The sequence below is a fragment of the Magnolia sinica genome, chromosome 18 (genome assembly GCF_029962835.1).
Source record: "Magnolia sinica isolate HGM2019 chromosome 18, MsV1, whole genome shotgun sequence".
Lineage (NCBI taxonomy): Eukaryota > Viridiplantae > Streptophyta > Magnoliopsida > Magnoliales > Magnoliaceae > Magnolia > Magnolia sinica.
Genome location: NC_080590.1, coordinates 22,484,798 through 22,505,253, shown reverse-complemented (window position 1 = coordinate 22,505,253; position 20,456 = coordinate 22,484,798). Strand labels below are relative to the sequence as shown.

The window sequence follows — 20,456 nt, the reverse complement described above, 5'->3', positions numbered from 1 at the left end:
CGACCATTATTTTAAAATCGCACCAATCACATCTTCCAATTCACCCTTGATCTGGCCTTATTTTCTTTGGACATTCCTTTCCAAATTCATGGATGAGATGATTTTGAGTACCTAACAAAAGTGATTCTTTTGAATATAAGCAATCCATCTTATGCCCTAACAAATAGATGGATCGTATTGTTGATTGGACATTTTGTGTGAACAATCCTGACCATCCATATCAAAGAATATTCATCAAGTGGCTGATATTCCCCGTATTGATGTGATGTTCGTTTTGAGTCCTTTGAAATGTTTTTGATCAATGTGTGGACTATCTTAGTGCCCTTAAGAAATTAGAAGCACTGTAACTTATGATGCCGGGCAAGCATTAAAGAATTTCTTTTCAACAATGATTAATATTTAAAATAGCATGGGATCATTCCATCCTATATAAATAGGTAAGTGAAAAATGGAATTGAAGGTAAATGAATTAAGAATTTATGATTTACTTATTTGTGTTTGGATGGGAGTAACTTAAATGTATTTCAAATCTAAATGTTTTGTTTGGATGAGAACAAACAAGATGAATTGAAATACATTAGAATTTTTTAATATATTCCTAAGATATTTCAAATCAATTTTAATAATGCAAATTAATATAAGTTTGTTATATGTAATAAAATGGTTGTAGTAAATTCATTGAAATATATACTTCTGTTAAAAATTAGAAATTTTGAGCACCAGATGGACCACAAACATAATGATTGCAAACAAACAACATGCTAATGTTTTTTAACCATCTATTTAGATATCCCACTTTTAGATTAGTTGGATCATTATATTGGTGTTATTTTGGTGTTGTAACTAATAATTGATTTGTTTTAAAGTATCATCAACATACCACGTGTATAGCGGACATGTGTATAGCTGTTATGGGTAAAAATGGACTGGTTATAGAGAAGATTGTAGCTCAGACATCTCTGCAGGACACGAGGTCAGTCAGCACTGGTCATAACCAAAATGCTCCTCAATGGCTAAGGAAGAGAAGTCGGTCACCTATCACATATGAAGGCAGGTTGGCAAGTCGACCATCCACCCAACAATAAGGAGAAGCTCGAAGCTCATTCGAGTATCCAGGTTAGCCAAGACTACCTTGGACTCTTGAGGCAGGTCGGTCATCTACCCAACAATAAGGAGAGGCTTGAAGCTCATCCGAGTATTCAGGTCAGCCAAGACCACCTTGGACTCCTGATGCAGGTTGACAGGTCGGCCATCTACCCAACAATAGGGGGAGGCTCAAAGCTCATCTGAGTAGGGGTGTAGATGAACTGAGCTAGCTCGGTTAGCTCGCTCGAATTGACTCGAAAAAGCTCAATTTGACTCGGTTCGAAGCTGAGTTCGAGCCGAGTTGAGCTAAAATGAGTTCGAGTCGAGTTCGAGCAGGCCCAGCTCGACTTGACTCAGATCGAATCTAACTCGAATCGAACTCGGATCGAACCAGTTTGGTGACTCGGTTAATTTGCCAATGATGTTGCTCACCAACTGTTTGATAAAATGACTCAACGAGATGTGGCTGGTGGAAAGGAAGGTTTGGCTAGTGGCAAGAAAGGTTTGGCCAGTGGCAAGCAAGGTATGTACATTAAACAAATACCTTTTTTCTCTTTTTGGTTTTTATATTACTTAAAAGGTGTTTGATAAAACACCTGTAAAACCATTGCCTCTGTTTGTAAAACAGTGGGTTTTTGAAGTTGCAGTTCAGGTATTTGTGCAAATGTCTTAATGGCGAACTCGGCCGGAGCTGGCCCAAGCTGCTGACCGAACCGAGCCAAGCTGGCCAGTCAGGCTTGAGGAAAGAGTTGAGCCGAGTTTGAGCTAAGGTTAGCCAGTGTTCGAAATGAGGTCAGCTCGACTCGGTTCGACTCGATGTACACCCCTACATCTGAGTATGCAGGTCGACCAAGACCACATCGGACTCTTGAGCTCGACCCCCCACAACATATGTCATCCAAATTCTACTAAAGAAAGGAGCTTGGCCTCATTGCCCTAAACACAAAGTATAAGGGTAAGTTGGCAGGTCGACAATTTACATGGCATTGAGAGAAGGGTCGGGGCTTGCCAGAGAATCTAGGTCGACAGATTACCCCCAGTTCAGGTTGGCAGACTACCCCCAGGTCAGGTCGACATATTACGCCCAGATCAAGTCGACATACTACCCTCAGGTCAGGTCAGCCAAGAGTACCTCAACTTCCTACTGCACATCTCCGCTGATTCCGAATAATAAAATATTATCTAAGAAAGATCCACTCGAGATCTTCTCCAAAGATCTCATAAGATATCCGCGACACGCTCGTGATCCAGAGATCTTCGCCAAAGATCTCGGAAGATTACCCATGTGTTCGGGATCTGAATCCCTCTAAAGTACATCCCTACTAAATAGGGAGATCTCCTTTACACCACCACTTCTCCTCAGTTATAAATAGAAGCATCTCTAATGGTGAAAAGTACATACAATCTCTAGCCCTAAATCCTCGACACTCAAACTAAACCTAGATTCCTAACTTAGTCATCTGAGGGTCCCTGGCACAAGCCAGGGTCTTCTTTGTCCGTTCTTTATGCAGGTTCGCGAGCCCCGGGACGACTAACTAGATTTCTGTATCAATAGTTTGGCACCGTCTGTGGGAAACGAAATCAAAGTCATTTCTACTTTACCATAAAACCACAATGGCAAAATGATAGAAGAAAGTTCTAGCTGTCATTGCTGCAACCATTCTAGCTATTCTTGAATCATCTGCTGCAGCCATTCCAGCTCTTCCTAAACATCTACTGCAATCATTCCAGCTTTTCCTAAATCATCTGCTACAGCCATCCCAGCTCTTCCTGAATCATCAACCGAGTAGGGTGCCTAGCCCTACTGGTAGCGAGCCGACTCTACTCACGTAACAACCATTCCTCAATCCCGCACCCGGGGCGGTCAATTAGTCTCCTTGGAGAACCGAGTTGAAGACATGAATAAAAACATGGATCGACTCATGCAATTCCGGGAGAGACATAATTCACCTCTCAGTTGCGATGCAGAGGAGGGTGCTACCACTACGCCTTAAGCACCGATCAACTTGCATAGAAACAAGCAACCTCCTGAGTTGCCATCCCGGGCTCTTTTCCACACTTCAGGAGCAACCACGCTCGTAAACTCCAACATGCGCCCCAAGCTAGAGAGGAAGAGCTGTGGAAAAGGCCCCGAAGCAGTGGACGAGAATGAGGGCCATTGAGAGGGAGAGCTCAAGAAAATTCGAGGGCAGATCAGTGACATCAGAAGTCAAGCTGAGCAAGGAAACATGATGACCGAGCTGAACCAATTAATCAAGCTCGGTAATAAGGATCGTCGGCCAACTCCGACCTCGACATTAAATACTGATGGATGTATCGACTAGAAGACATGGGGGGCTCTTATCTCACCCACGGAATGCTGACCACTTGAAGATCTACTACTCCTTAGGACTCAAGAAGTCCTCCGACTAGGAGCACGTCGACTGGCCGACCTACTCGATAAGGGTGACCTCCTTTTCTAAAAGGGAAAAAGGTGCTCATGACACTACCGCCATGTTTCTACCATCCAACGATTTCTACAATAAAAGAACTTCCATGTGCTAGGGGAAGAGAACTTCTTTCAAAATTTCGACTATCCGAGCTAAAAATTTAACTACGAGGACTTCCCTTAGTGCAAGAGAAAAAAATTCTCTACCAAGAATTCTACTATGGAAGAGTTTCCTTAGATCGGGAAGAAAATCTCTTTTTACAATCCAAGCTACTGAAGACTTCCCTTAATGCAAGAGGACAATAGTCTTTACTAGTCGTCTGGCCTTTAAAGAAGAGGTCGGACCACTAATTGGTAACGCCAATCGGATCGCACAATCTACAATGAAGATCTCTTAGTGTAATAGAAAATAATCCCTCCTAAGTAAACTGCTTGGCTGCTCACGAAGGGGTCATTGCAGCTAACCTATTTGTTCGACAAAAGTAGAATTCCCCTAATAAAAGGAAGAGTTCAAGAGCTTATCCCAACGCTCCTACTTAGCAAAAATGCCTGACTTCACAAAAACCAACTTATTTTCCAAGCTTACTGTGCGAGGTCGAAAGTAGGGGAGGCTTACTATTATGAGTAAAAATGGACGGGCTATAGAGAAGATGTTAGCTCGGACATCTTTATGAGACACGAGGTCAGCCAGCGCTAGCAATAACCAAAAAGCTCTTCAATGACCAAGGAAGAGAGGTCGGTCACCTACTATATATGAAGACAGGTCGGTAGGTCGCCCATCTACCCAACGATAATAAGAGGCTCGAAGCTTATCCGAGTATCTAGGCCGGCCAAGATCACTTCGAACTCTTGAGGTAGGTCAACCATCTACCCAACGATAAGGGGAGGCTCGAAGCTCATCCGAGTATCCAAGTCAGCTAAGACCACCTTGGACTCTTGAGGCAGGTCGGTAGGTCAGCCATCTACCCAACGATAGAGGGAGGCTCAAAGCTCATTCAAGTATGCAGGTCAGCCAAGACCGACCCCCACAACATATGTCATCTGAATTCTATTAAGAAAAGGAGCTTGGTCTCACCATCCTAAACACAAAGTATAAGGGCAGGTTGGCAGGTCAACAATCTATATGGCACTAAGAGAAGGGTCGGGGCTCACTAGAGACTCCAGGTCGGCAAATTACCCCCAGGTCAAGTCGGCCAAGACCCCCTTGGCTTCCTACTGCACATCTATGCTGATTCCGAATAATCAGATCTTATGTGAGAAATATTCACCCGAGATCTTCTCTAAAGATCTCGTAAGATATCCGCAACACGCTCGTGATCTTCGCTAAAGATCTTATTTGGATTGTGAATCTTGATGGTTCGCATGGTGGGTCCTACCATTGATTGCCTAACCAACTAGAGAGCCCTAGCCACCCAATTAAAAGGCTTGCCATTCTGAGTTGGACTTTTCTACTCTAACATGAACACTGTTATTTGGTTCCGAATCTTAACCATTCTTGTAAGGCTACAATGTATTGTATGATATCTTGGGCCAGGCTGGACCCACAACTAGCCCAACCTATTTTAACTTGGGTTGTGTTCGGTTCACATCCAGGTTGAATCACAATCAGACCCGAACCAACTCATCCCCTGCCAACTGATCCAACACCAACCTATCACTGTTTTGGGTCACCGACCGCGGCCACCTTTGTACCCGCTGGTTTTGGATCAACCCTCATTACCCGATTCGAGAAATTCGGGTCGGGTTCGGGTTCGGGTTGGACAGTATGAGGATGGTTGGGCTTGATTCTAAGAGGTCTGGTTGACAATTGGGTCGGGTCGAATTCGGGTTAACATATGAGTCTTCTCTTCTGGTTCGGGTTGACCCTAACCAGAACCGGGCCGGGCTCAACTAGGCCCAAGTTCCGGTCAGCTCAGAATTCGGCCCGACACCGCCCAAACAAGTTGCCCTGGCTCAGCCTTCCCACATGGGATTTTGATAGAATGTGGAGCCCACGATCGGATACGTGTGATCTATCTGAACCGTTTAGTACACACTAAGGCCATGCCACGTCGCAGAAATAAAGGCAGTACACTTATTAAGTGAGCCAGATATTATTTATTTTTGTCCATAGCATTTTGGCAGTGTACACTCCCTGATCAATGGTTTGGATTTCTAACACGCGTTCCATTCAATGGTGAAATGAGGCCGGGAATAGTATCTATGGTTCGGGGCCATGCATTCTACGGAAACACGGCCGTACGATTGAAGGTCAGAGTAGCTGATGCGAGAATAATAAAGGCTATTTGATAATGCCCTCGTTCATGCTATTCATTGCGTGATGTACCATCGAAGAGATGTTTCTCAATTGGGCCCCGTCTCTTTTTAGCCGTCCACGACAATATCAAGATGATGGGCCACACAGAAGTACGGATTCCATCAATTTTCATGGGACCGTCCCTCAATTTCCAAAGACCATATTCCTCGCCGAACTATCCGTTACTTTGCGAAGCTTAGGCCCGTCTCAAGGTTTGTCGAGACTTGAACGTGGAAATGATCACGACCGTTAGAATGAACGGTAACTACCATCTGTGTGAGGCCCACCCTTCATGTGTATGTAGAATCCAAACCATGAATCTGGAGATACACCTCATGTCCTATAAATATAAACAATATTTATCTCTGTCAAAAACTCAAGCGAGACACAACCACAGGGATTAATGTACAATCACGCGTAGAACCCATGTAGTAGTTGTTGTGGCCACACGAATTTTGGAATCTCTTCTATTTTGATGTCTCTTCATCTCTCTGGGCCACACTTTGTGAGTGGATTAGATGGTATATATGCAACAATGGTGGACCATCCATTCCATCTGAAAGTTTCTATGGTGGACATCTCCTCCCTAATGTCCCCAAATTGTTCCCTTTTGTGTGGCCCACCTGAGTAATGGATCTGGTGAATTTCAAAACCTAGGGTTAACATTTTGGGGCGCATATGGTGGACGAATTGGATGGTCTCCACACATCAAGATGGAGACCACACAGCTCGAATCTATGCAATTACCATACACGTATGCGATTATTCCCAGTTTATCGATAGTCGGAGCAAATCTCCAACAGGAGGAACTGCGTCATACATGATACCCAACGCGAGGACCGGTACAATTTCCTCGAGTTTTTAAAAGTTCGTACAAGTTGGGGGGCAGTGGTCAGTAATCAAGGACGTTGATCTCATACTACCTACCCTTATATGGACCATTGTTCCAGCAATATCCAGATTGGAAGATCCTAGCCATCCATTTTAGCAATTTTCTCAGTTGAATGTGGACCATTCCTGTATTTCTTTCATTGGCCATAAATTTGAAGGGCTAGGCTTCTCCCATTAGGAGAGTTTTGGGACCCGCTCCATCCATGGTCGGGGCCCATCATATCAATTGTTCGAAGTTAGAAAGGCCGAGGATACTATACCTATCCTCGTGCGGAGGATTGTACGTTACTCCAGCCTTACAACCAGGAATCAACGGCTAGACAAAATGAGTGCAGGTGTGCGTATCTCGGCATTGGGCGCATTGAAGGTCGAGACGTTGTGGTGGTAAAAAAAATGATGTCTAATGACACCGTTGAAAATCAATCCATTCAAACCGTCCAATTATTACCAACGCATGATCATTAAGGACACATGGGCCCCATCATCATCCAAAAGAAAATCTCTAGCCGAGCATATGACACGTGGACTGTACCAAACTGTTCAAGTTTGATCTGTTTTGTCCGAATGAAAAGTATAGTGATTGATCAGAACTGTTCATTTAGTGGGCCTTTTGTTGTACTGCAGTGAAAAAAAAAAAAAAAAACTTAGTTTTTTTAATGTAGTGAGCAAGTGGTTGGCTATGTGCTACTTCATGTTTGGTCCACTGAATGGATGATGCAAATGATGTTCTGAAAGTCCATGTGTCCTACTACAAGTTAACAATTATTTAGATGGGATCATTTCCTCTCTGACGAATCATCCGATCTAAACAAAACGTGCTATTATGTTTGGCCCACATCTTTGTACGGTATGATCATGTTTCAAGGTGGATTATGTAATCTTGAACAATGGTATCTAATGTTATGGAAAAATATAGGTATACGATTGATGCCGGGGAAGCAAAACTTTTAAAACAAGAGCTAAACTAAAATCTAAAAATACAAAGGAAAAATATACAAGGTAAAAAGTGTGGAGATTTACATTGTTATATATATATATATATATATATATATATCATGAATAGTAATTAAGAGTTATATTATTATTAGACTAAGAAAACCAGAATCACAAAGCTTTTGTTAAAAAATATTGTAAAAGAATGCACTTCCAACATATGTTTCTCTTATATAAACAATATTATAGCAGAGCCATACAAAAGACTTGGGTAATTAGCTAGGTTTCATCACTATTCATACGATGTCCTCTGTTGACAATGCTTACAAAACATATGAAGTGGCATGGAATGGTGGAACATGAGAATAAATCAATCTGAGAAACCTCAAATGGACTATTATTGTATGTCTTTTCTTAACTCTCCGTCAAAGAAGAATATAAAATTTAGTGCTATTAGTCTATCCACAGTTGTCACAGGGGACAAACTAACAATCTAGATTAATTAACTAGCCATGAAACCACTTGCTAGAAATGAAAACCAGCGCATAATGGACGTGGATTGCCTCCTACCCCACCTGTCTGTACCCACAAACGGGGAGGTGTTGAGGGGCGCACTGTAATGTATCTGTTAATTCACGTCATCTATCCTTTCTATTGTATCATTTTAAGGTACTAGCACATGCAGATTCAAGGCTCAAGGGACCACACTATAGATAACTCTTGCATTTAATATTTTGTGCATTTGTTGCAACCCAAGTTCACTATCTTATGAGTGGGGTTTTTTTTTTCTCTCTTTTTTGGTTAGCTTGTTAGTACACCCCACTGCCAGATCATCCTTCACTGATAGCCACCCCCACTAGGGATCGATACCAAGTCCTCAGTGTTGAGTGGGGTCCTTTCTCTTGCTAGACTTCCTGGAGTTTCGACACTTGGTTAACGGTTCGAGTGCCCATAGGTGGTGAAATCCCACTACTGCGTGTGAGTGTGTGGCGATGTGTGTGTGTTTGTTATAAAAATTCAAAAAAAAAAAAAAAAAAATCTATTTTATGAGTGCTCGTTCCCCCTCATTTTTGAGTTCTTTTCTTAAAACTGATGAGAAAAAGGATGAATGACATGGATAAACATATACATCATGCTGACCCCCATAAATCTGCCCATGCCTGGCAATACGCCGGTAATGTATTATATAATTCATGAGATCTGATCACTGGTAGCACCTGTACAGCTCCTTGTGGTACACTGCATTTTCAGCCATTGAATGTATTAAACAATTTTAACTTATTTTATTTGTATCTCCCCCGTTACATCCGATGGCTGAAAACGCCGGTACCACAATGCATCCAATGGCTGAAAACGCCATGTAGCACAACGAGTGGTGCAGGTGCTCCAGGGGATCCTACTCTCATTATCATATTATCGCCCGTTTGCTTTTTCTTCCGGCAAAGAAACAGTTGCATCCCGTGATACGCATGTTTGCTTTTGTTTTTTTAAATAAGCAATGCATCACAAGGACAGCCTCATGATCAGTCTTTACTGGATTAGGTGATCAGATTAACATGTATGGCCCCCAATATTGTGGACCGTACACAAAGCTGTCCCAGATTGAAATCCAATCCACTTCTTCAGTTGAATCTGGACAGTTGCAATGTTTCCCTTCTTAACCACCTAGTAGCAGACCACAAATTCAAAGGATAGGATTGTCCAATCGAGGAGATTATGGGGGAATATTCTATCCACGGTGGATCCCAGCAAAGGGACGCGGATTGCGTCCTACCCCGCCTGGACGTTAATCCGTCCGGGCGGGGCTCTGTGGGGCCCAACGTGATGTAAGTGTTTTATCCACGCCATTCATCGATTTTCGAAGATCATTTTAAGGTCTGCCTAAAAAAACGAAGCAGGTAGACAGCTCCAGCGGACCACACCAAGGGAAGCTGATGATACCCACCGTTGAAACCTTTATAAGGGCCACCGTGATGTTGTTTTACCATCCAACCTATTCATAAGGTCATCTAGACGTGGATTAAGTGAAAACACAAATATCAGCTTGATTAGAAACTTCTCCGGCTCCCAAGAATTTATTAATGGTGGACATTCAATCCCAAATTTATGGTCCACTTAAGACCTGTACCGGCCTCATTTTTTCATTTACATCTTAAAATCATCTGAGAAAATCGATGAATGACGTGGATAAAACACTTACATCACGGTGGGCCCCACAGAGGTGGTCGACGAGTACAATCCGCGTCCCCGGCAAAGATGGTCGACGAGTACAAACTTACAACACAGACGCGGATCAGGTGGTGTTGCCCACAACAGTGGGGTGGTGATGTGCTGGGCGTTGGGGGGGGGGGGGGGGGGCATCGTAATCTAAGTGTTTTATATCCACGCCGTCCATCAGTTTTCGGCTCATTTTAGGGCAGGAATCCAAAAATTAAGGAGATTCAAATATAAAGAGGACCACACCACAGGAAACGGTGGTGATTGAACGCCCACCATAAAAAAAAATAAAATAAAATTCCTGGGGGCCGGATCAAGCTGATATTTATGTTTTGGCTTCATCCAGGTCTGTGTGACCCTATCAAGAAGTTTGGTGGCAAATAAACATTACGGTGGGCCCTGAGAAGGTTTCAACGGTGGATGTCATTATCCTCACTGTTTCCTGTATTCTGAGCGGAGGATCTGCTTAATTTTTCGGTTTATGCTTTAAAATGAGCTTGCAAAACAGATGGACCGCGTGGATATAAGATACGTACACCACGGTGAGTCCCACAGCACCCAACACATCACCCAGACAAATGGGGGTGATGTGGCAACACCACCTAATCCGCGAGTTTGGCCATGCATATAACGACGGGTCAAGGATCACGTGACTACTCTGTTCTTCCAACACCAAATCAGGGTACGAACTACGGACAATGGAGACGATGGACAGTGTGGGCAAGGGACGTGAATCGTCTACACCCTCTGTTTGAACCAGCTGCGTCAAACACCCAAGATCTATGGCCCCCATTATTATATGTAAATCTAATCCGTCTATCAGATAAGATCCATTATTTTAACCGTACAAAAAGAATATCATCCCAATAAAAGCTCTGATGGATCATAAAACCGCTAAGTTCACACGTTGTGGCCCGCATTTTATTTGAATGAGCCTGAGTTTTTTTGCATTTTCACCTATCCTTGTGACTTAAACCTAATTAACGGGTTCATGAAAGATATACACGGTTTTGGCCCCACACAAAAGCTTTGGTGGATCTCTCTCATTGTTTCTCCCATACCTAGAATGTAGGATAGAACATGATATACGGAATGGATATCACATGTACAACATGATGGGGCCCACAAGCTTGGGTGTTTTAAGAACTGCGTAAATCACACAGGTATTGTACCGTAGAGAATTCCGGTCCTGCGTAAGGCCCCAGGTTCGAAATACCGAGATTGCCCTTATGCCGGAGCCGACACGGTCAGGCAAGATGAATAAAAATGCTTTGATCCTCGGGCAGATTGTGTTGGTTAATACGCAGGCATTAAGAAATCTTACACGTGGCATATTCGAGCTCAAATAGAACCGTGAAATCGTGTACTTAAAATGTAGATGTATTATAAGCAAAAAATTTACACTCGTTGAATAGTTTAAGCGGCCTATTTGTGGACATTTGATGGACAGTTGAAATGAAAATAGCCAATGGTGAAAATTCAGAAAAGAGGTGTCCATGAATCAAAGGTCACGATTGCTCATATCTAATTTTGTGATTGCTATCTATCTACACTGGATCCCACAATTTAGATGTTTTAGATTTGAGTTAAAATGTAAGACGTGCAAACTGTCTTAGTTGCTGAGCATCAACATCCCATTGGTCCAGAGTACCAAATAACTCCCCAGTCCCAAGTCAAGCCAAGGCGAGTGGGCATGCGTATTGAGATGAGTTCGTCTTGCCTCTATCGCGACTCAGACTGGCTAGCACGGTGTCCTCCCATTGGGGCCCACATGCTCAGATAATCCCAAGATTTGAGCTGTCCATCTTGTCTGCATTATCTTAATAAGCCACAATCTCATAATCACGCTTCATTTGATGATCTTGAACTACGATTTCTGAAGAAGAACGTGAACCATTGAAATTCCTGTTTTCAATGTCCGAATTTTATCTAATTATAATGAATTTTTCAGAACTAGCATAGATAGAAAACATGGACGGTTTTGATCATGAGACCTTCTCAGTATGTGGGCCCAAATGGGGCGACACTCGCTTGTGATAGTTAATCGCGACGGAGACAAGACCGAGTCCCCTAAAATATCCTCCACTTTCTCCTTTCGCCTTCGGACATTCTTTCACTTCAGGGCATCTCTTTGACTCTTTTCTTATCTTTAGTTACCTTTTCTGTCGTATAATATTATAATATTCAAAGATCTACAGACGTATCAGATCAACGGCCCACAAACTCCTCCCCCTTCCCTCCTTTTCAGGCGACGAGTCTCCATCAATGGACCCCACCAGTGAGAAAAAACCACGAGTGAGTCCCACCCTACCAGAAAAATATACCCGACTGGGGCCCGATTCATGAGGCTTTCGGATAGTCGGATAAGCTGAAAGATCCTGTGTCGGTTGAGAAACTCCAGCGAAACAACCCACCGACGCCTCATTCCTGAAGAATTATCGGATCCTCTCTCTTAAGATATACTCGGGTTTCCATGCTGTACGAGTGGGACCCATGTTTCAGTGATCCAGAAGGTGGATCTTTTTGGTCCCACCAGGGATGGACCATGGCTCCGATTATGTCCTGGATAGCACAAGCTTTATCTCTCATCTTGTTTTTCTTCAAATTACACGGCCAGGATTAGAAATGCACTAATGTTCCCTATGTTTGGCGGCTAAGATATTCCAATCTTGGAGAACCCGAGAACAATAGATCAAGGATCTAGATTGCTCATCCATGGGCCTCACTTGTTGAAATTAAAAACCCGAGCACGGTTCGCATATCCTCAGTTTCGTGCCATAGAAATGATGAAGAGATTCACGCGAAAGACAGCGAAGAGATGAATCACAGCACATGTGGCCACGTGGCACAACTAGTGAGATCCCAGCCATGTATCAGGCGGGGTGCAACGTGCATGTATCCTGTTTCTAAATTTAACCTCCTCCGCTTATTAGGTGGGCCACAATTCTCCGTTTAATACAACAACCAAGGATTTTCTATCTAATCTTCCATATTCTTCATGCAAACATGTCCCAACTGACGAATGGTTTGGACTGATTTACGAGCTAATACATGTTAACATCAGCCCCACCTAATGAATGGACCAGATCTTGAACAACAGTGACACATCGGCAATTCCAAATCTATTCACCTCCGCAACCGACGAATCGCCCTCCCATTTCTCCTAAATCCTTTGCTTTGCACCATATCTTACCCTTTCTGCTTCTTGAAGAAGAGAATGAATACCTACACATATATATAAACCAAACATCTTGTTTGTTATAGGACCACTCTCTCTCTCTCTCTCTCTCTCTCTCTCTCTCTCTCTCTCTCTCTCTTCCTTGAATTGGACCCATATACAAATAGTCTACTACTATTAGCGAGGGCATTGATACAGTCATGGGAAACTGCATGTTTAGAGGCTTTGCTGAGGTTAACGAAGTTATAAAGGTAGTCACATCCAACGGTGGTGTAATGGAGCTCTACGGTCCGATCACCGCCGAATGCATCACCAACGAATTCCCGGGCCACGGCATTTTCCGTGGTCCTGATCACTTCTCGCCGCGTCTCCTCCACAGCGACGAGCTAGCCATAGGTGAATTGTACTATCTCCTTCCAATCAGACACCAACGTTCCCGAATTGCACCAGACAACGAAGGTGACACCGTCCGCATGCAAGGGGTCCGATCGGTTGTTGCACCGTATCGGATGTCATTCGATAACAACGGTATCTTCAGACGGGCCGAAACGGAGGTACTTACAAGGTATAACAATGCCGGGGTGTGGAAGGTGAAGCTTGTTATCAGCCCGGAGCAGTTGACGGAGATCCTCTCGCAAGAGGCTCGGACCGAGGCCTTGATCGAAAGCGTTCGGACGGTCGCGAAATGCGGAAGCGGATACCCGTCATCATCGAGTTCTGATCAGTGGAGCATGGCCAGTAGTTGGAAGGGTACGTCTGAGAACGTGGGGTAGAGATCATAGCAAAAGGGAAGTTCTTCTTTCCTTGGTTAGTGCTAATCTGGTATTTTCACATTGCATTTGTTCCTGACAGTAATGTAATTTTGCATGAACATGCGTGGGCATTTCTGTCTTTTGTAATATAGTCATATGATTATGCCATGCATGATGAAATTTCTTCTTCTTCTTTTTTAATCTACTGAGAGATGGGATTGTGTTCAAAGGAAGAGTTGGGTGCTTGAAATGATTATTATTGTTATTTTGAAGCGGATTCCAATTTTGTGATGTTGATCTACTCCTGGTCAATCCGTGATGGAGCCAACTTGGATCTATGGATGGATGATCTTGACCGTTGATCTAGCGTACAGAAGTTTGTGGGCAATACGCAAAAATCATTATAGTTGAAAATCTTATCCATCTGGCCAACCAACGGCCCTAAATCAACCCTAAAAGGTGGGCTCGTAGGATTTTCCCACGGGTGTAATTTATTTGATGAGTTTGTTTTGCCTCTGTCGGGGCTCAGCATCCAGTGGGGACCACATGCTGAGTGGTCCGATTATGGGTCGTTCATCTTGTGGAATCTATGCTTCATGGGCCACTGGAAGAAATTTAGGTGAACGATGGTTGTTACCATCGCCATCTGTAGATGAATTTAGAACAATGAGATGAAGATTTTCATTGGCTCGGCGGCTCAAATCATAGCGACCATCTCAGTACAGTGGCTGGCCACACGCACTAGCCCAATAAAGTTAAATTAGTCGGGCAGGGCGGCCGATCCACCGTCCATCCTTACCGGCCTTTGAAGGACTGGTGCTCAGGATGGTTAGCTGTTAGACCCGAGAACTGAGACCCGAACCTGCAGGCCTTCAGCCATCTAAAAATGCGCCGGGCCCGTTCTGCGCTCCCGACGGTCTACTGAAAAAGCAGGGCAACAGTCTACCGAGTTGTTTTGCCTCTGGCGACGCAGGATCCGGCGCGTGTGGCCAACCACTGGGGCCTACATAATTAGACGGTCCGATGACACGTGTCAATGATGATCATAACCTTCATCTTTCAAAGTTGAATGTCAGCCATTGAAAATTTTCTTTCCAGTGTTCTAAATTTATATTTAGATAGTGATGGTTACAATAATTATTTTCTCCTAGTTTTATGAATGGACGGTTCTGATCTTCAGACAACTCGGCATGTGGGTTACCCGCTGGAGACTGAGTAGCAACGGAGGCAAAATGAGCTTTAAGTCCACTGTAGGTGAATTCCAAAAGCTAGTAGTGGGCCATGGGACCTTTTTGTTTTGTTGCTTTGTTTGGTGCGATCCGCTTTGTCTTTAGTATTGTTTAATCACAGTATTTAGTGGATGTTTAGTACCAAACCCAAACGTCCTATCTTTAAACGACTCACACATGCAAGGCGGCACACGTATTCCATCCAGGACGTTCTTAGATGGTCCCTCATAGTTCACTTGTCAAAAGATCAGGCGGGGCCTGTTTATCAGGTGAGCGGCTATCGTGGACGACCAATGGGTATCATTTTTCTTCATGTACATGTAGCTAGCTTGATGAACGGACCAACCTGAATTCTGAAGAACTTCGGGGTTCAGTACCCATCAATGGCCCTGATCTAGCTAGCATGTGCCATGTAAACACGTGCCATATATGTTTTGTGCTGGCGAGTGGGCCGGACTGGTAAAAGATTGATGCCATGAAAAGATGAGCGAAACTATGAAATCGCGTTATGGATGAGACCGACCCTCTCAAAAGTAACTCAAAAATTACATACATAGCATACACTTAAATCAAAATATCCAAATGATAAACGCAGATTGCCTAATGAGCTGTTATGTAAGTAGTCAGTGGCTACTGGACGATGTTTTTTAGTCCTACCCACCATTATGTATGTGTTTTATCTAATCGGTCCATTTATATTTTTAGATTATTTTATAGTATAAGCTCAAAAATAAGGTAGATTCAAATCTCATGTAAACTACACTACATAAGAAAATAACAGCGTTTATAGTTACAAACTTCTTGAGGCCACAAAAGTTTTGATTGTGGCTGATATTGTGTTTTTCCTTCATTCAAGTTGTTGTGATCTAATTAACAAGTTAAATGGCAAATAAGCATTTTAGTGGGCCTAAGAAGTTTTTAACAGTGGACATTTCATCACCATTGTTTTCTTGTGGTGTACCCATTTACTAGTCTGACAGTCGGATTGGTGGACTTTCATTGGACAGTTAGGAAAAAAATCCAGCAGCCCTGTTCTTAGAAAAAAAAAAACACCCACACACACTCAGGCCATCGTGGGATTTCACCACCACCGATTGAAACTCGAACCCCTGACCGGGTGTTGAAACTCCTAAGAGTCTACCACCGGAGCAAGAGTAAGGATCCAGGCCCTGTTTCAAAGAATAAGTGTCCATGAAATCACGTTTAGGAGATTCATTCCGTGAAAAGTGCTCAAGCTCTTAGCTTGGACGTTTATTAACTCAAAGTTAGATTCTTTCTTTAGGCCAGTTGTCCAACCAATCTGGGTTTTGAGATAATGACTTAACAAGAGGGGCTCCACAATTTTGAAGTAACACATGCCATGTGTACTTTTCTTGAGTGGTACGTATCAAGCGTTGTACAATGCCAGAGCATCAAATAACTCGACTGGAAAGGTGCCTTGGTAAAAGAAAATGACCACTGTAGACAAAACCTTTTATCCAGCGGTTTTTATGAGGAAATTCAAACTTAAGTTACCAACTTAGACTAACACGTGTGGACAGCGACTTTGAGGACGAAACTACCCCTCCTTTTCACTGCGAAGACGAGCGCTGACGCTCCTCTAGCTTAGCGTTGTACGAACGGCTTAGAAGAGATCAAAGTTACGTGGCCCCACAGCTATGTATTTATTATATCCACAACGTTCATCCATATTTCGAGATCATTTCAGAGCATTATCCAAAAAAAAAAAAAAAAATCATATCCAAAGATTAACTGGACCACACCACAAAGAGCAGCGGGGAAATTGATTTTCACCGTTAAAAATTTTGTAGGGCCCACCATAACATTTATTTTCCATCCAATCTATTCATAAGGTCACAAAGGCCTGGATGAAGAGGAAAAACAAATTTCATAATGATCCAAAACTTCTGTAACCCCTAAAAGGGTTTCAATGGTAGACATTCAACTCCCCACTGCCTTTTAGAGTGTGGTCTACTTGATAGCTAGATCTGTCATATTTTTCATCTCAATCCTTAATACGAGTTCTCCAAATAGATGGACGGTTTGGATATAACACATACCTCATAATGGGACCCACAAAAATCGGCGGGGATTACATCAGGGAAAAAAAGAAAGAGAAAAACCAGCGTGTGGGGCACTATTTGGTTGACCGAGTCCGAAGGTCCATGGCTACGGATTATAACCGTAGCATGATGTAACGCTATGCACTTTTTTCTTTTTTATTTTTTTACATGGAGAACTTTATTCTACTTGCATTTTTCTCTAATACATATACACACACACACACACACACACAAATTTCTCTTCTTTTTTTTTTTTCATTTCTTTCTTTATTCATTTAACAAGAATATCTTCTAAAGTAAAATTAGTTACTTGACGTACCACATATGATTTTAGGGTAGGAGAAGCTACTTTAGCCAACCAACCTAATTATTTTTCAAGATTCCATCAGGTCGATGGTCGAAAATAGTCAAACTAGAAATTAAGGGGGGCAAACATGAAATTGAGTGGGTAAATTGAAAATTGAGCGAAGCAAGGTAGGAATTGAGCGAGGGAACCTAGAAATTGAGCAAGGCAAGGTAGGAGTTCAGTGAGGGAATCTAGAAATTGAGCGAGGGAAGCTAGAAAATGAGCGAGGCAACCTAAAAATTGAGCGAGGGAACCTACGATTTGAGTTAGGAAACCTAGGAATTGAGCGAGGGAAGTTAGAAATTGAGCGAGGGAAGCTAAAATTTGAGCGAGGAAACCTAAAAATTCAACGAGACAACTTAGGATTTGAGCGATGGAAGGTACAAATTGTGCGAGGGAACCTAAAAATTGAGCGAGACAACCTAGGATTTGAGCGAGGCAACATAGGAATTGAGTGAGGGAACCTAGGAAATGAGCGATGCAATGTAGAAATTCAGCGAGGAATCTTAAGAATTGAGCTAGGGAAGCTATAAATTAAGCGAGGGAACCTAAAAATTCAGCAAGGCAACCTAGAATTTGAGCGAGGGAAGCTAAAAATTGAGCGAGGGAACCTAGAAATTGAGCGAGGCAAGGTAGAAATTCAGAGAGGAAACCTAGGATTTGAGCGAGGCAATCTAGGAATTGAGCAAGGGAGGTTAGAAATTGAGCGAGGGAAGTTAGAATTTGAGCAAGGGAACCTAGAAATTCAGCGAGGCAACTTAGGATTTGAGCGGGGGAAGCTACAAATTGTGCGAGAAAACCTAGAAATTGAGCGAGGCAACCTAGGATTTGAGCGAGACAACATATGAATTGAGCGAGGGAACCTAGGAAATGAGCGAGGTAACGTAGAAATTCAGCAAGGAATCCTAAGAATTGATCGAGGGAAGCTAGAAATTAAGCGAGAAAACCTAGAAATTCAGCGAGGCAACTTAGGATTTGAGCGAGAGAAGCTAGAAATTGAGCGAGGAAAGGTAGAAATTTAGCAAGAAAACTTAGGATTTGAGCGAGGCAACCTAGGAATTGAGCAAGGGAAGTTAGAAATTGAGCGAGGGAAGTTAGAATTTGAGCGTGGGAACCTAGAAATTCACCGAGACAACTTAAGATTTGAGCGAGGGAACCTATAAATTGAGCGAGGCAACCTAGGATTTGAGTGAGGCAAAGTAGGAATTGAGCGAGGGAACCTAGGAAATGAGCGAGGCAACGTAGAAATTCAGCGAGGAATCCTAGGAATTGAGCAAGGGAAGCTAGAAATTAAGCGAGACAACTTAAGATTTGAGTGAGGGAAGCTAGAAATTGAGTAAGGCAAGGTAGGTATTCAGCGAGGCAACCTAAGAATTAAGCGAGGCAACCTACGAATTAAGCGAGGGAAGCTAGAAATTGAGTGAGGGAACCTAGGAATTGAGCAAGGCAACCTAGGACTTGAGCGAGGCAATGTAGGAATTCAGCGAGGCAACATAGGATTTGAGCGAGGCAACCAAGAGAACCTAGGAATTGAGCGAGAAAAGCTACAAATTGAGCGAGGGAACCTATAAATTAAGTGAGACAACCTATCAATTGAACAAGGTAACCTAGGAATTGATCGAGGGAAGTTAGAAATTGAGCGAGGGAAAGCGAGGGAACCTAAGAATTGAGCGAGGCAATATAGAAATTGAGCGAGGGAACTTAGAAATTGAGCAAGGGAACCTAGAAATGCAGCAAGAAAACCTAGGATTTGAGCGAGGCAACCTAGGAATTGAGTGAGTGAAGTTAGAAATTAAGCGAGAGAAGTTATAATTTGAGCAAGAGAACCTAGAAATTCAGTGAGGCAACCTATAAATTGAGCAAGGCAACCTAGGAAATGAGCGAGGAAACGTGAAAATTCAGTGAGAAAACCTAGGAATTGAGCTAGGGAAGCTAGAAATTAAGCGAGGGAAGCTAGAAATTGAGAGAGGGAACTTAGAAATTCAGCGAGACAACCTATAAATTATACAACGCAACTTAGGAATTGAGCAAGGGAAGCTAAAAATTCTGCGAGGCAACCTAGAAATTGAGCGAGGCAACCTAGGAATTGAGCGAGGAAACCTAGAAATTGAGCTAGGGAAGTTAGAGGAAGCTAGAAATTAAGCGAGGAAAGCTAGAAATTGAGAGAGGGAACCTAGAAATTCAGCGAGGTAACCTATAAATTGAACAAGGCAACCTAGGAATTGAGCAAGCGAAGCTAGAAATTCAGCGAGGCAACCTAGAAATTGAGTGAGGCAACCTAGGAATTGAGTGAGGCAAGGTGGAAATTCAGCGAGGAAACCTAGGAATTGAGCTAGGGAAGCTAGAGGAAGCTCAATTCCTAGGTTTTCTCACTCAATTTTTAGGTTGCCTCACTGAATTTCTAGCTTCCCTCGCTCAATTCCTAGGCTGTCTCACTTAATTCATAGTTTCCCTCGCTGAATTTCTATCTTCCCTCGCTCAATTGGTAAGTTGCCTCGCTGAATTTTTACGTTGCCTCGCTCAATTGTAAGGTTGCCTTACTCAATTCTTAGGTTCCTTCGCTCAATTTATATATTTCCTCACTGAATTTCTAGCTTCCCTCGCACAATTTGTAGCTTCCCTCGCTCAAATCCTAGGTTGCCTCGCTCAAATCCTAGGTTCCCTTGTTGAATTTCTAACTTCCCTCGCTCAATTCCTAGGTTGCCTCGCTCAATTCCCAGGTTCCCTCACTCAATTGGTAGGTTGCCTCACTCAATTCCTAGGTTACCTCGCTCGATTTCTAGCTTCCCTTGCTCAATTCCTAGGTTACCTCACTCAATTCTTAGGTTGCCTCGCTGAATTCCTACCTTACCTCACTCAATTTCTAGGTTCCCTCACTCAAATCCTAGGTTGTCTCGCTGAATATCTAGGTTCCCTCACTTAATTTCTAGCTTCTCTCGCTCAATTCTTAGGATTCCTCGCTAAATTTCTACGTTGCCTCGCTTATTTCCTAGGTTGCCTCGCTCATTTCCTACGTTGCCTCGCTCAAATCCTAGGT

General features: G+C 43.0%; 1 protein-coding gene across 1 annotated transcript; it reads left to right on the top strand.

Moving 5' to 3' along the window:
• The first annotated feature begins 13,229 nt into the window (after positions 1-13,229).
• LOC131232306 (uncharacterized) lies at positions 13,230-13,802 on the top strand. The gene has a single exon (XM_058228543.1). The coding sequence runs from the start codon at positions 13,230-13,232 to the stop codon at positions 13,800-13,802; it is 573 nt and encodes a 190-aa protein (XP_058084526.1).
• The last annotated feature ends 6,654 nt before the right edge of the window (positions 13,803-20,456 follow it).